The 16,810-nt window shown below is 47.5% G+C and overlaps 1 protein-coding gene across 2 annotated transcripts in view; it reads left to right on the top strand.

Moving 5' to 3' along the window:
* The window catches only part of SNX19 (sorting nexin 19), a 51,257-nt gene extending 41,079 nt beyond the window's left edge, over nucleotides 1-10,178 (top strand). For both annotated transcript variants that reach the window (XM_005303910.5, XM_065570438.1), the window contains exons 9-11: nucleotides 3,730-3,914; nucleotides 5,218-5,305; nucleotides 6,372-10,178. In XM_005303910.5, the coding sequence (XP_005303967.2) occupies nucleotides 3,730-3,914; nucleotides 5,218-5,305; nucleotides 6,372-6,507 (409 nt within the window). In that variant the 3' untranslated portion in view covers nucleotides 6,508-10,178. The remainder of the gene's footprint in view (nucleotides 1-3,729; nucleotides 3,915-5,217; nucleotides 5,306-6,371) is intronic.
* Nucleotides 10,179-16,810: the final 6,632 nt, after the last annotated feature.

Raw genomic sequence — 16,810 nt, 5'->3', positions numbered from 1 at the left:
TTGTCTAGCAATTCCTACCTTCCCAGCCTTTTTTTGGTAGATCCACCCTTGAATGGGATGGTATAAGGGAGCCCCCATTGGCTGTGCCACAATTGTCCCTTCATTTTCTTTTTCTCCTCGACTTGTGTGTCTCCTTTCTTTCTTTTTCTCATCTCGCTTTCTAATGTTGATTCTTTTCAGTTCTCTCTCTGTGGGGCTTCCCCATCTTTCTGGTCCCCAGCCCACCAGAGCCGACAGATTGTTTGGAACAACTGAGGATCAAAAGTAGCCAAGACATGTGTGCTTTTGCCGCTGAGCACAACTGGGACAGCAGGCTGCATCCCTACCCATATGAGCTGCTCCTGAAACTGGCTGCATTAGGGGCTGCCTTAGGAGCAGGGTGGAAACTTGGGCACCTTTTGAAGAGCTATCTGCTGCTTTGCCCACTGCAGCAGCAGCACACGGGGAGCGAATCTGGATCAGCCCTCTCCTCTGTTCCTGCACCCAGTCCCCAATTTGGGAAGCACGGAGCTAGACTGAAAAGAGAAAATCAAAGTGTGTACAAAATAACCCCCTCCCCATCCTGGGCTTTATAATCACAAGATCTATGGCCTGTAACCATTTGTACATCCTGTCCCCTAACTGGATGAGAGTAAGTCTTCAGAGTCAGGCTTATGCTGCTGATACTGACGATCCCACATTCAAAATTAACTTTCTGCAACATTTGCTTTAAAATTTCCCTTTCGATGATGTTCCAGCCAGGAAACATGTTTGCTCTTTGTAGGAAGCAAGCACATAAAGGTTATTGAATGTAGTGGAGATTAATCCAATGAAAAATTTGATCTAACATCCCCGGAAAGATCCTTGGCCTGAATCCTGAGCTTTAACCCGACATCCCCGAAGTTCTGCGACCCTCTCAGACACTGGAAATCTATTAATTAACTTGATTTTAAGCATGGCATTGCCCCTAAAGTAGGCGCAGTTCCACGCCTTGAAAACCGTGTGTGTTGGTTGTGGTTGACCTTACAGTGTACCATTACCAACTAAGCATGGCTAGCAAGTTTTTAAAGATGTTAAAGTGTGCTGATACTGGGGGCAAAGTTGGGTTTAAGCCAACGCACTTTCAAATGGTGCTGTTGCCCTAGACGATGCTCTTGTTACCTTGCTCTCTCAGGCTGGCAAAAACTAGCCTATTGATCCCAAGGGCATGCTCGGATAGCATAAGAAGGCTCTGATCCCGGTTGAAATCACGGGGTACTGTGGCAATACGCACAGAAGCACTGCTGATGGTATCTTTTCCCCAGCTGCCCCAAGTCTCTGGGATAACCATCCAGCTGCCCGAGAGGAGTGCCAGGAACAGGGCTGTTTTGAGTGGGATTACAAAGACCTTACAGCTCTGTGGAACCATGACTGGTTTTATTTTCTTGTCTTCTTTACTTTTATTCGTAGTTATTAACTGGCGCGCACATGCACATATGTATACGTGTGTGCATGGGTGCCTGGAAGCCGGTTGGTAGAGAGATGTATTTCTTAGGGCATAAGGCAGGGGCACATGAGGAATGATATCACTGTAGCCCTGCCCCTTGACAACCATTGGTACTACCCAGAGTTTTCTCCCTCAGTTACCTTCGGGTGTTTCTATTCTTAGTGCCGCTCTTGTTCTGTCCACTTGCGTTTGGAAGCCGGGAAAGAAGCCCTTGGCCAGCATGTCCAGGCTGAGAAGAATGCAGACAGTCTGGCAGAGCGCAGGTTAAATAAAGTTTGTCTTGGCAGGGCCCGGCTCTTGGATGTACTACAAGCCACTGGAGCATAGTGATGATGGAATTACGAACACCAGCACAGACTGCCAAATGGGACAGGTCTCCCGACGCTGCTCATGGGCTGCTATCTGCTGGGACTCTGTGGGTACGTCTACACCGCAACTAGACATCCACAGCTTCCCAAGCCAGCCAACTCGGGCTTGCAAGGCTTGGGCTGCCGGGCTGTTTCATTGCTGTGTAGACTTCCAGGCTCGGGCTGAATCCCAGACTCTAGAACCATAGGAGGTAGGAAACTGAAGGCCTGGAGAAATTGCAAGCTTTCCCCATAGTCAACACTCCACTGTTTCCTGTAGAGCCCTCTGCTGGCACAGACTGAGGAGAGAGGGGCTGCAAGTTTCCCACAGCCGGCAGTATTGCACTGGTCTTTTCAGTGCCTTGGAGCTGCGTCCTAGTTCTGCTGAAGTCAGTGGGAGTCATAGCATTGACATGAGCAGCATCAGGGTTAAGATCATGCTTCCCCAGGAGGCCTAAAGGGTTCCACCCTGCATGGCTGATTTTTGCGGGCAGGGAGAGCTCCGAAGCTGATGGCTGACTGACTGCAGAGGCATTTTTCTGGTACTTGGGAGAATGCTGTAATGTCTTGGAGTCTGGGGATCCAAACTTGATTTAGTAACATTTTCTGGCTAGCATGGGTGGTGTCAATGAACCTTTCCTGCACTGGCTGCACATGCCTCCCGGCTCCTATCCGGAATGACATTCCCGTGGCTGTAGCCTCAGGATTTGCAGGTTGTTACCATATAAAGGGCACAGTCCTGTCCCAGCAGGAGGTCCAGTGCGAAGTTTTTTTGGAGGGTACATAACTTTCCTTTTAATAGATGTACGATATAGATTTTTGGATGCAAGTTGCAATGATTTCACTGCCCTCCAGTGATGGAGAGGAGCAGAACTGAAGAGGAGGGGAGGGAAAGCCAGCAAAGGAGAGGAGTACAAAACACAAGGACAGTTTCACCTCCCTGCCCTAGGAAGTTATAGCTTTGGTCTTAAGAACTAGCATTACTAAAGACCTTCAGTTGTCTCCTTAGAGTCCTCCAGCCCCTTCTATTCCCAAGCATCTCCACTTAGCCTTTACTAACTCTCCCCCAACCGAAATGGGGGCTGGCTTTTGGCACAAGCAATGGCAAAGCACCACATGGGGTCCTGCGTTGACTTTCTCTACTAGCAGTGGGACGAGGAAGGCACTCAACACCAGACCAGATTCCCTCGCCAGGCTGTGCTGGCAATGGGATCAGGGAGGGGAGGAAAACTGGTAATACAACATACTCCCCTCTGCTACCACAGCTTAGGGGATGCTGCTGCTTGGGGGCTTCCAAATCCCCAGGGAACTGTCTTCTCTTTACAGTGAAGCATCAAGAATGCCTGTTTTTGGCTTTGGCTGAGGGGGGGGTCTCTGAGCTGGGTTGATTCTGAAACCAAAAGCGTTAAAGATGCTCTTGGCGATAAGGCACCAGACGTGGAGCAAGGAGCCCTGGGCTCTACTCTCATCTGTGCCGTAATCTGCCCTCAAGCCATTCGTTAAGAGCGAGAGCAATCCACAGGCTTCAAGGGCTAGTCTGACCTGTACAGCACAGGCCAGGGTCCCATCGGGGGCCAGTTCCATGAGTGGCTCTATTGACATCATGTGAGTAACTCCTCCGCAGTAGAAGCAAGAGCGTCCCTAATCTGGCCCTTGGGCTCTGTGCCTGCGTTTTCCCATCTGTAGAATGGGGGTATCCATCTCTACCTGCCTCACAGGTGAGTGAGGAGGAGCAGCTAATTAATGGCTGTGAAGTGGCTGCAATACCCTGTGGGCCATTGCTGTGAAGGGGGTAGCATTTTATAAAGCCCATCAGCCCTTCTCCAGGAGACCCAGATCAGTGGGAGGCTCACGAGCTAATTTCCACTGTAGCCGTCTTTCACCTTTCTCTCTCTCTCTCCCCCTGTCTGCCTGCAGATGGCTGGAAGTGCAGGTGACTAACCTGACCTGCACTCAGCGCTGGGTCCAGTACCTCCGATTGCTGCAGGAATCCATATGGCCCGGGGGAGTCTTACCAGCGGTGCCTAAACCTTTCAGGACGCAGGAGCAGAAGGAGGCGACGGCACAGCAGGCCTTGCAGAGCCTGATGGGACTCCTTCCTGGTGAGTTTGCCATGCGATAAACACCCAACGGCCTCTAGCTGTGGTATCTGGCTAACGGGCCTTGGCTCTTTAGGGATCAGGCTCTGAAATCCATTCCACCGCGCAGGTGCGATAGTGACACCTGGAACCAGTGCTTAATGTGCCTCAGGTGCTGAGCACCATGGGCTGCGAGCACTGCAAACGAACGGGAGTTTGTCATAGGCTCATTGGCCACCCCTGAGAACAGGGCAAGGCAGAAAGCTGGGGAGCCCCACAAGTGAACACATTGCATTGTCACCTCTAGAGATCTGGTTTCAGAGCATGAGAGAGCCTGCTTGTGTTTACCCACACGTAATATCGGAGGCATGGACTTGAAGCCATCCCTTCTTTGCCCCCCTTTGGTGTGTTTAGTGTGAAACACTTTGGAAAATAGCAATTCTCGCTCTCTAAACTCTGTGCAGTTTTGACCCCATTTTCAGCCGCTGCAAGATCCAAGACCTGGCAAATTTACATCACCTCAGGAGTTAAATGACCCATCAATAAGGCTCCCACTACTTCCAAGCGAACAGCCACCGTGCTGCCCCAGAGTTACTTGAGATAATTCACACAGTTGTCTCAGCAAAGTCCAGGGCTCTGAGGGAGAGAGGGCCTGCCATTTGGTGACTTCTAAATACAGGCCGCCTCATCTCCCGCCTTTAGCACTGGCCACTCAGTAGGTGATGCTTTTCCTTCAGAGCCACTCACTAGGGAGCCAGCGCCCCAGCACAGCAAGAAGGTGCTGTTCCGCTGAAGGTACTATCTTTCAGAGGAGGTATAAAACAGAATTCTTTCTGCTATCATTTAAAAAAAATTGGGGCGCTTTTCCACATGACTACCATCATTAGCCCTGATATGCTCGCCAGATGGTGTTCATTTACATTTCCCTCTGTTTTAAAACAGCTGCTGTGTGGTCCACCCCAGAGGTGGCTGCATTTCAGAAGTGGGTGAAGTAATCCATCTGTGGATAATTTGTAAAGCATGTTAAGATTCTTTTCCATCTGCTGTTTATTATAATTAGCCGGAGGTTGTCTCTTTGGTCCGGAAGCTCTCTTCTACATTTGGTTCTAGAGCTGTACGTTATGTCTGGTATTAAGATTGGGCTTTAAGATGTGTGTTTTCCTGGTATTTCTCCAAGTGGGGGGAAGGGGAGCATTACTTTTTGGGACATCTAATCAGATAGAAGAGCCCTTTAACATCCACTGAGTTCCTGAACAAGTGCAATGTGCCCTGTATTGTAATGTAGACGTGGGTTTTTAAAGACAAAGTGTCTCTCTGATGTTAACAGACTTAATTCTGGAAATCCTTGGGACAAGCAGATGTCGACTGAGCTGGAACCTGGTCCTTGAGTCACTACGGCAACCCATCATAAACAGGTAGCCTTGACAACAGGGCCTTCTTAGTCTCCATAAGCCACGGTCATTGCTATGCAATAACCAAGTAGTGCATTGCACGGTGGACTCCCTTGAAAAACCCCACTGGTTAGAAAGTTTCCAATGATGAAAAATCTCAGTGGAATGAGTAGACTCTTTCAGACCAAGGGGGCTCACTGCAAAAATTCATCTCCTGAGGCTTTGACATGAGGTGACGATTAGAAAATATCAACCTAAACATGCTATGAATTATCTCAGCCGATCTGCTGATTTCATTGATACAAATAGTGCGGCAGGAGATGAAGGCAGATCCAATCCGGGGTTGTCCCATTGTTTGGAATGGCTTTAAGTTTGGCTGTGTCTACACTACAGGTGTGATTTTCCTCTGCTTGTGTACACATGCTTACACTAGCTCTCATCAAGCTAACGTGAATATAAACAATCGTGTGGCCGCAGTAGCACGGGTCATAGTAGCGGAGGCACGGCTGAACTGTGCCGGGTACATACCCACCAGTTTCTGTCAGGTTTGCGCTCTGGATGGCTCAGAATACGTCTGCTACCGCTGGCTATGTTGCCACAGCTACACTGCTCTTTATACTTTATAGCTCGATCAGAATCAAAATCGTCCCCATGGGCAGAGCCGGTCATGAAGTCATATTCAGGGCTTTTGTGGGCATGCAGTGGATGTGTTGCATACACAGATGGCACGCCACTGACCACCATTATGTAAAAATATATTATGCATCTCTGAGCATTCTGCGTAGTAATCCTTCTTCCTGGGACTGATTCTAACCTTCCAAACTTCTCAGCAGCATCAGGCAACCAATGTTCGGGGAAAAAAATCACCCACCCATTGAAGCATTTCCTCCTCCTCTTCTAGTGCGTGGGATTTCCCGCCCCTCCCGCACCCCAGCCTGGGGCTCGGCAGTGAATTTCGCCTCTAATGGCTGCCTTATACACAGGTGCATACCCTGCTTGAGTGAGTGCAGACTTCCCACCATTAGCAGACATGTCAGACTTCTGTCTCTTTGCATTGACAAGCCTATGTTTTCTCCTCTGTCTCTTTCAGGCACTTGGTTTACCGCCTCTCGGACGTTCTGCTGGAGTTTTTGATACTTGATAACCCCAGTGATGATCCCAAAACAACAACTGTAACTTCATCTGTCTCTAACAGCCTCGAGACAGCAAGCATTTCCCCACATTAACCAGGGCTGCTGTTGCCAGCAGCAAAGAAGAATGAGCAGCAGAGAAAAGAATTCATAGGCATCAGGGGACTGGCGTTCAGTGTTTGCTGGACAGGGCTGGAAGTTTCTTAATTAACTACCCCAGCCGGTCCAACATGAGGCTTCTTTCAGGCTTCTCCTTGTTGGCGGGGTGACTGACTATGCCCAATGTGAGCAGATGGAGATGTTTGTGTGTAACATTAGTGTCCATTCCATAGCTCACGTGATGGAGAGCAAGGAGCTCACGGCGGGAAAGCACCTGATCTCTCTTGGGGCAAGCAGGCTGCTAAGTGAGGCCAGGCCAGGCACAAATCCTACTTGGATGTAATTTCATGCCCTGCATGTCTCTTGAATCTGAGTAGTCCTGACCCAGAATGGTCGGTGGCACATCAGGGTTGGTTCGAGGCCTTCGGGCCCTGGCACTGATGTGCAGAGACATGACCCCAGGACGTCCCATCATCTGAACTCCCATCGACTCGCATGCCATATAAGGCAAAGAGAAGAAGGATTAGCTCTTATCCCTAGTAAATGAATTCACCACTTAGCTCCTCATTGAACGAAGGCTGACAGTGCTGAGATTCCTGCCTGACCTTCTCCCGTTCAGGGCGGATGTCTGTGCGTGGAGAAATCCTCATCCCACCCTTGTTCCTTCCCGGAAAGATGAGATGGAGACAAGAAGACATCCCCAGGGGGAGTTCCTGCCTTTGGTGCTGTCCATCCAAATGTGTCGGAACTCCGGAGTGATGGGTAACTAGCGGAAAGCTCCTGCCTTGCCTTAGGGGCAGGGGAAGGTGCCTCACACCATCGCAACTCCAAGATCATCTTGTTTCAAGATCCCTCATTGTCCAGGCTGAGGAGAGGGATCTGGGGTGAAACAGAACTGGAGGGCACCACATCCATCCCCAAGTCATCTGCCTGTGCAGGGAAAATTGAAGATTATGGGGCAATGGCTCTCCCACCCCATGTTGTCTTGTAAGTGGGGATTGTTAAGGGTCCCGGGGTTATGATGTAGGCACCGCACCACAGTCGAGCAGCAGCTTCTTTAGCATGAAGGCCGGGTGCTGTTTGGAATGTGAGACTGTCCCTGATCTCAGCTTCACCAGAGGATCTCTACCATTGATTCGTGGCTGGGCTACTCTGTGGAGGAAAGGAACTGACTTATATGAGGCACATGGGCAATAAAATAGTTTCTATAACCATAGACTGCCTCTTGCAGCAAGTTCTTGGAGGTCCATCACCTCACTGGTGCTCAAAGGAGTTTATCATACAGCTCTCATTGGTAGCTAAGTGGGAGGATGGTTAAAGCAGGCAGTGGGTGTCCGGACTCCAGGGTTCCATCCCCAGCTCTGCCCTGGCTTGCTGTGTGACCATGAGCATGTCACTTTAATCTTGTTGTGCCTCAGTTTCCCTAGCTGTAAAATCGGGAGGGGTGTTGTTAGGGTTGACCTGTTGTTTGCACAGTGCTTTAGAGACCAGGTATGTTGTAGAAGCAGCACATGGTGGTATTCTATATCTATTGCCCATCACTGTACGATACCCCTGGGTCACAATCTCTACAGCATACCAAAGGCTTCAAGTGGCATCATGGGCTAATGGTGCCCCGCTGTTGAATTAATGTTAAAGCAGGTCAACAGGGTGCATGAGCATCAACAAAAATATTTGCATTTTCTCCAGCACATGGGCCACATTTCACCAGGTCCCAAGCCACAGTCTGGCTGGCATTGAACTTTTTCATCTAAGAGGACCCTGCCTCCTGTGATTCTCGACAGTTTAAAATAGATAATGGGGGAGAGCTGGCATGAGAGAGGCCTGCAAAGTCATGGCGATCATTTCCATTCTACACTACATCCCAATGTGCTTGTCCTCCCTTACAAGGGTTATACTCAATTACCCACAAACTGAAAGGGAAGAGCATTAGCCTATCACACGAGCCCACTAGTCCCCAATCATTGTGCTGGATTTGGGTGTGCATCATTTTCACTGTAGAGGACATTTAGCCGGAGGGGGGAGTAGCACTAGTGCAGGTAGCCTTGAAGACACAGACCCTGCTCTTTCCATAGGGAGACACTAAGGGAGGGGGGTCATTTAGGATGGTCTGAGGGAGCCCAAAAGCTAAGGAGGACTCAGATGAAATTGAGCAAAAGGAAATGTTAGGCTGCCTATGAGCGAAAACTTCCTAACAATGCCATGATCTCTTAGGGGAAGGAATAGCCTCGCAAGTGGAAAGGAAGAAAGTCCTTGTTTGAGTCATTTAAGACTGAATTTGGGTAAAGAATTGGAGAACATAACATAGGGGACAATCCATCCCACGATGGCAGAAAGTGTGGAATAGAAGGTGGGACCCAACAGGTTTTTCCATCTCCAATTTCTCTTTGTTATTCTTAGGCCACAGATTGCCCTTCAGCATCCCATTTCACTTCTTCCTCCTCACTGCTTGGCTTGCTATTTTGCTCCTCTGTCCCATAATTTTGCTTTACAGCATATCCTGACCTGCCTTGACCTAAAGGAGTCTAGAAGAGGCCCTAAGAGAAGAGGCCATCAGCCACAATCTGATATAACATTATTGAGCCCTGTTGCAGGTCTGGCTAGGGGCTTCCCTGTTTGTTTGTTTGGGGTTTTTTTTGGTCTGCTGCATGGCCATAACCTCAAGTTTTGGATGTCTCAGGTCGTACCCAATGTAAACCAGAGAGGACAAAATAAAAAGACTGGTTGGTGGGAAAGTCCCTCACCTATAAATCAGATCCTGCAGTGTCAGAGGGGAGGAAATTTGCAATTCTTAAAGCCATGGAATATAGGATTGGGCAGTAGAGAGAGTGAGCCTAGGGTTCTCTCCTGTCAAGAGGGTTTGAATATCCTGTCTTGAACTCACTTGAGGGCAGCTTTTCATGAATATATAGAATATCAGGGTTGGAAGGGACCTTATCTTGTCCAACCCCTGCTCAAAGCAGGACCACTCCCCAGATCCCTAAATGGCCCCCTCAAGGATTGAACTCACAACCCTGGGGTTTAGGAGGCCTATGCTCAAGCCACTGAGCTATCCCTCCCCAAAAATCTGTTGCTATATCTGTTACCATTCACCATATGGGGCATATGGGGTGAGTTCCTCTTGCAGACTGTTAAGGACATCCCTGCCAGAGACGGGGAACTTTGGTGGGAGACACATGTCAATGAGTTGCAGTTGTAATGCTTTGTGCTTGCGCCATGCTACCCCTTTGTCCGCGGATCTCCGAGCCTCTTTCCACACCTACCATTTGCCTTTGGGGCAGGGACTGTCTCTCACTATGTGTATGTACAGTACCTAGCACAACAGGGCCCTAATCTTCGTTGGGGCTTCTAGACTGTACCATAATATAAATAACTATTATACCTAGGAAGGTAACAACCTCTCATTTATATACAGCAAAAATAACAGCGGCATACTTAACCAAGAATCGTAATTCTGCACCAAATCCCCATGTCTTCACCTGGGTACAGAAACTGACCACCAACTATATGTGGACTTACTAGTGTATGATAATATTGCAACGCATACTTGTGTATATCAGTACTGTCCCAAGAACCTGTATATATCAATGTAGACAAATATTGTACCATGTGACCTGTGCTTATTGTAATCTGTATATAATACTACCCTACCTAAAAATGCATACCTGCTTGTGGATTTAAAATGTGTATTTATTGGGAAATATCCCTATAAACCACACACTATGAAGAAAGAAGAGAATAAAGCAGAGAGGATGACAAGCAAAGGCTGAGGAGAGATGGGGGAGTGGGTTAATAGCGTGTCCCAGAATGTAGGAGGCAAATTCTTGCATAGAAGAGAGAGCAGAAGTTTGGAATTGTAAAGAACCACCAGCTTTTGCTGTGCAAACATTGGCCAGTTTGACTAGAGAGAAGAATGCTGCCGTTTTCACCAGCTCACATGCCTTTATGTGATGGTGATTGATAATTAAAAGCAAAAAGGAGGAGAGCGCTAGAAAAGAAAAATTCCAACTAAGAATTAAAATATTTGGTTGAAAAAAGGGGAGAAATTGTATACAACTAAGCGCTTGGGTCATATATTATTGCAGATTAGCTTTGCCACAGAAAGATCCCATATGCTCTATGAAATCCCATTACCTATGAGTAAGAGAACATTTGCACAGCACATGTGGCAGGGAGAGCTGCTGGAGCCAAGTTCCCTTCCATAATATCCACCCCAGGGTAGATTGGTCCATTTCCAGTGTCAACAGCTCGAGGATTAAGTACTTATCTCTCTGCAGAACACTGGATAATTAATACCAGATCCAACTGGGGGCTACACTCCACAGAACCTGCTTGGAGCTATATCCCTGGCTGAATGTTAATCTAACGCACCCGAAGGACCATGCACAGTGGGGCGAGGTTTCTCACTGCACCAGATGTGCAGGCATGGCCTTGCTGGAATAGACAAGTGATGTACCTGCCTGCTAGGGTGAATAACCAGCAGCTGCACCACTTTGTGCTGGGATAGTGTCAGAGCACTGCAGTCATCACCTAGGGCTGCAAGACATGGGGATGATGATGATGACTTATTAGGAGGTCTTTCCCTCCGCCTGAGTACTGGACTGATGGTGCTCGTGGGTGCGGGTATTGATTTGCCATCTGTGGGGTGAGATGTGAAACCCAGGCCTTTACCACTTCTGGCCAGGAAAGATTTAATAGTGTATTTATTTATTTATCTTATTTAATAATACTGTTATCCTGGACAAAATCCAACTCAGGTAATTATATTCTTCTTACCTTAATGCCACCCCATCTTCCAATCTCAGCTGGATATGTTAGTTCATGTCTGAACTTTGCCCATACTGTTACATTTCAGTACAACTTCTCCAGCCTCTCTACCACCTCCAGCACCTACTTACACCATTCTGCGGTATTGGATCATACAGAAACCTCTGCCTACCGAACTGTCTACATCACTTTCTGCAGCCCCCTGGAGTTTCTTTAGGAGTCTCCCGCAATTATCAACCCTGCTTAACTAAGGAAAGTTGATGAGATCATAGCTCTAGGGATGGGGATGGCAGCAGGCTATAGATAAGGAAGTTGTCTCATTCAAAGCCGGGCAGAAAACAAATGTCGGCCATAACTGTGCACTGTGATTAGCTCTTTAAACAGAATCTGATTTATACTATCTTGTATTAACTCACTGCTGCTTCTACAATCGGCGGAAGGGCATAGGAAAGCTGCTTGCTGAGAGGTAGTGTTGTCTAGTGGATGGGGCAATACACGGGGAGTCTCTTTCCACCTCTGACCTGCTGTGTGCTGTCACTTCACCTTGCTGTGCCTCCATTTCCCCTTTGAAGACTTAAGTGCATGCTTCACTTGATGCAGTGTGAATAGTCCCCGTGCCTTTAATGGGACGACTGACAGTGCCTACAATAAGATCAGGAGTAGATTGTGTGCCTTTGGCAGCAAGGACTGTCCCTTACTATGAGCATCCAGCCCCTAGCACAAAGGGGTCTCCCTCGTAGGAATACAGGTCAGTAAACTGGAGTGCAAATAATAAGGTAAGTTTTGTGGCCAGCTCTGAGCACCCATGCTCCCTTTTAGATGCAGCTTCCTTACAGTCTTTGTGGTCCGTGCTGCCCTGCGTCTCAGGCCTTTACATCTTCATCAAGGAACTGTTTTTTTCAAATGTAGTTAAAGTCTTCTTCCTTCCTTCAACCTTTTCATTCCACTCGCTTCACCTCGTCGAGCCGCTCAAAAGGCTGCTCAAGCATCCCTTGACCGAATCCTCCCAGAATGCAGCACATTCCCTTCCTGTTCCCAGACCCCTTTCTTCCCCTAATGTCCTCAAGTGTGGGGCGCATTTGACTGTCATTCCCGAGGAGGGACAAAAGTGGTGAGGATCAAAGACCATAAATCAATCTTTAAAAATAATACCCACCAATTCTCTCGAGTGCTGAGTCTGGCAGAAACTCATTAACGATCTGTTTCCCCCTCCCACTCCTTTGCCGTTGGAAATCAACAGAGCCAAACAAAACAGGCTGTCTTGATTGAAGACAGCTGAAGTGCGTGTGCTTAGTGTGAAAACCAAAAGCAAAGCCATTTGCTAAGGCCCCTTTTCCGTGCAGGCCACTTCACATTTATTATGCCAGGGGACAGAGCTCCTTAAATCCTGATGCTCTTTATTTCTGGGTTTTTAACCTGCCCCTTACCTCCCCCTCCTCTTCCGCTTCTGCTCCTTTCTTTTCTTTCTGCTCCTGTGAGAATGGGCTTTTTAATCCCCTTGTACTGCAGATTAAAGCTATTATAGCCTCCCCAACCTGACATTTTCTCAGAGAGGCTCACAGCCAGAACCTTGTGAGCACTCTCTGTCTTTCTGCTCCTGCCTTTCTTCTCGGAACACTAAAACGCCATGGCTGACCTTTCCCTGAAGAGGAAAGGACTATAATGTGTGATCACACGTAGGCAGAGGCCAATCTGTGCAGGTCTCAGGGTGAGGAAAATTAAGACCCAGATGGAAATTAACAAGTAAAAAGGGGAAGGAGAAAAGTGATGGGAATTAGATTGATCCAAAGCAAAACCCTGGGAGCCAGCCTCTGGTGTGTTTGGAAACTGAACCCAGAGCTGGAGCAAACTTGGTAAATGGCTGTCTCTTTACCGAGAACCAACCCAAAACCCTGAACCTGAATGTATAGGTGGTAGATGGGGGAACAAAAGACACTCAAACCATGATCCTGATCCAACCTTTACAGCTATATGGTGGGTCACAGAACAATGAATACAAAGACCCTGGAAATATGCCGGGTTCTGTTTAGATTCTGAGCACTTCCAGGGAGGGACTGGATCGAGCACAACAGGTTCTGATCCTGTTTGGGGTCTGTAAGTACTATTAGCATACACATTGCTTACACTTTTAATCTGGCTCTCGACGCATTCTACAGAGGTGGGTAAATATTTGTGTCCCACTTTTACCGCCGGTGATATGGCAATACAAATAAGCAAAGTGGCCCAAGGCCACACAATTCACCAGTGGCCGAACCAGGATTAATACCCAGGTCTCCGGGCTCTAACCACTAGATATACTGGCTCACATGTGAACTTTTCTGTAGATGACCCTGTGTTTGCATAGCGTGCTTGCTGATCTAGAGTGTGTAGCCAAGGGCAATGGGATGAAATTACTAAAAGTAGGGGACTTGCTTCCTTACCTAGTATACCCAAGAATGAAGTGGAGAATGGGACAGTAGTCATGAAGGCTGGTCCAGTGGTTAAAGTATTAGCCTAGCACTGAAGAGACAGGTTCAACTTCCTACTCTGTCAATGAATCAGAAATGTAGCGCTGGAAGAGACCTTGAGATATCATCAATCCAGCCCCCTGGAGAGAGGCAGGATCAAGTAAACCCAAGACTATTGCTGACAGGTGTTTGTTTAACCTGCTCTTAAAAACCTCCAGTGATGTGGATTCCACAACCTCCCTGGGAAAACTATTCTAGTGCCTAACTATCCTTAGAGTTATAAAGATTTTTATAATATCTAAACTACATCTCCCTTGCTGCAGATTAAGTCCTTGTCCATCTTGTCCTACCTTCTGGAGAACAATTGATCATCATCCTCTTTATAACATATTTAATGACAGATATCAGCTCCTCCTCCACCCCAGTCTTCTTTTCTCTCTAGAAGTGTACGCTCTATGCCATTGTCTTCATGGGGGGGGGGAGGGGATAGCTAAACAACAAAGTATTTTGTCCTTTTTAATGTTCCACAATAGTCTGTCTGGTGTTGATGGGTCTTCCCCATTGGCCAGGATGTAACACCTTCTGTTGGAGATCAGCACTTTACACTAGTTAATCGCTCTCTTCTGTCTGGTGATTTAAAATGTCACAGAAGCTTACAATATAAATGCTTAAATATTACCTTACAATGCACGATACAGAGGCTATAAGTGAGATTAATGCAGGCAGCAACTCACAAGCATTCAATACAGTCTAAACACTAAACACATTATAATTCAAATACTTATTTGACTATACTAATGCACAGGGGAGCCAGACTGATTCCAGCTGTGTATTTGTCAGTGTTCCATTGAGGCATGAGGACCTCATCAACTGGCACCTGGTCTGCCAACATCACAGGCACTGTGTTTGCCCTTCTCAGTCCTCTGGGACCTCACCCGTCCTCCATGAGTTCTCAAAGATAATTGTCCATATTCTGCTGCTCTCCCACACTTCCTGTGTGCTGTTGGACAAATCAGTCAGCCTCGGTGCCTCGGTGTCTCCATCTCTAAAATGGGAGTCGTGGTGTAAAGTATATTAAAGATTGTGAGGTGTTCAGTTATAATGGTAATGGGGCAATGTAAGTACTAAAATTGATGGATTGAAGAAACTCATGCAATGCATACACAACTGGGTGTAGCTAAGAGGTGACATTCTATTTCCACTCAAAGTTTGGCCCAAGGCATTAAATTCAGATACAGCTATGTATTCATTATAATTGTTATGGTAGCAGGGCGGGTGGAAACTTCTTATAATGAACAGCGCATTTGCTTTAGCAGATGATACGCTGGGTTGGGCAGATCTTACAAGCTACGGAGGTTTGATTCAGCATCCATTTGGCAATTATTGGAACCTCTTGGGTTTTCTAGAATGGGCTGGAAATGCCTCCAGCAAGAGAACAAGAACTCTGTTGAGTTTTCAGATGCTTACTGCTTCCATCTTGGCTACAGGAATAATACCCTGTCTTGTTGTATTTTAGCCCTTCCATCATGGAAGCAGAGAGCACAGAGGCTGTTGGGAGAGGGAGGGATCAAAGTTAGTCAAGCTTTTGTTAAAATAAAAAAAAATCCCCCAAACCACTTGGGAGCTCAGTGTTTTGGGGGCCAACATGCTCTTGCATCCCAGCCTCCGGTAATGAAATAAAAACAAGCGCTGACCCTCGGAGGGGCTGTGCATGTGAAACACTGCCATGTCCAATTCGTAGGAATCCCTTCAGCTCTTTGCAAGGCAAGTCAGAGCCCCTGTAATTATCGGTTCTATAACGAGTGGCCTTTTCCTTCTCTTTGTGTGGCCCATTCACCCCTCCTCGCCTCTCCCCACACACACACTATAAGAGGATATTTGTAATGAAAATCACTCAGCAAAAGTGGAGAACAAAAGCGGGTGAGGAGCGAGCTCGCTCTCCAGTAGGGATATTAGAAGCATTAGGCTCCCACCTCCGTCAGGTCTGGGCTCCGCTGTGAGTCTACTGCCAGCATAGAAGGTAGGGGGAGGTTGTTATTAACTTTAATCTGAAGAAAAGCAGCCATTGAAGCCAACTGAGGCCTGGTTTCGTAGATACAGCAGCTCTCCTTCAAACTTGCAACCTGATGAAGGTTCTGTCTCCCCAGCAACCAGTTAGGCCTCGGCTCTAATGCATTTGGAGACGTACTGTCTAATCTGAGGTAAAAATGTCACCACAAGCAGGCCCCAGGCTGGCAGCTCCCAGCTACAGCCTATCTAGTAAGCACATATCCAGCTTGAACCTTCTGGTTGCTGGGGTGAAAGGGCCTCTTTATCTCCACGGGGAGAGGCAGATGAATCCTGGGCTCAAACAAGGGACCTGCTTTTTTCCCCTACCCGACGCTCCCCCTCCTGTTAAAGGGTCCTTTATTGTGTCTCTAATTCTAAACTTGAAGTGGGAGGGAGCAATAAGGCTGGAGAAATTGGAAAAAGCCTCTCCCAGTGGGGAAAAGCCTCAGTCACTGGTGTGTGAAAAGAGAAGGCAATGAGGGGATTAGAAATGTCAGCTTCATGGGAAGTAGTTGATATTTAATAGCTGTAATTGATTACTGGGAATCACTCACTCACACACACACAAAGCCATAGGAATTTCCCCCACACCTTTACCTACTATACCAGCAGATCCCACAGAGCTAAAGAGGTGGCGGGGGCTGGGTCAATATTCATTCGGGGCAGCAGTAGTCGTTGCCACCATAGCACCAACATTTTCTAAGGGCTCGTCCACACTTGGAATTAAATTCACGCTTTAAATTCACATCCTGCCTTAATCCAAATTAACTTTCAAGTCTAGGCAAGCCCTAAGTATTACCCCACCACAGAATCAAAGTGTTGCAGTTGCTGCCTGGTCTGGAATCACTAGGGTGTCTCAGATATCACATGTCATATTGTTGATGGCAGCCACTGTAGGTGCTGCAGGAAGGGGCATGGATCAGTCACTGGGCTTCTGAGCCAGCCTTGCTGCTGAAGGTGCTGTCCTTCAGATGAGATGTAAAGTACTGACCAATTGGCTATTAAATGTCCCCTGGTACTTTTTGAAAGAGCAGATG

Source organism: Chrysemys picta, chromosome 16, assembly GCF_011386835.1.
Source record: "Chrysemys picta bellii isolate R12L10 chromosome 16, ASM1138683v2, whole genome shotgun sequence".
NCBI classification, from domain to species: Eukaryota; Metazoa; Chordata; order Testudines; family Emydidae; genus Chrysemys; species Chrysemys picta.
This window is presented reverse-complemented; position numbering and strand designations above follow the sequence as displayed.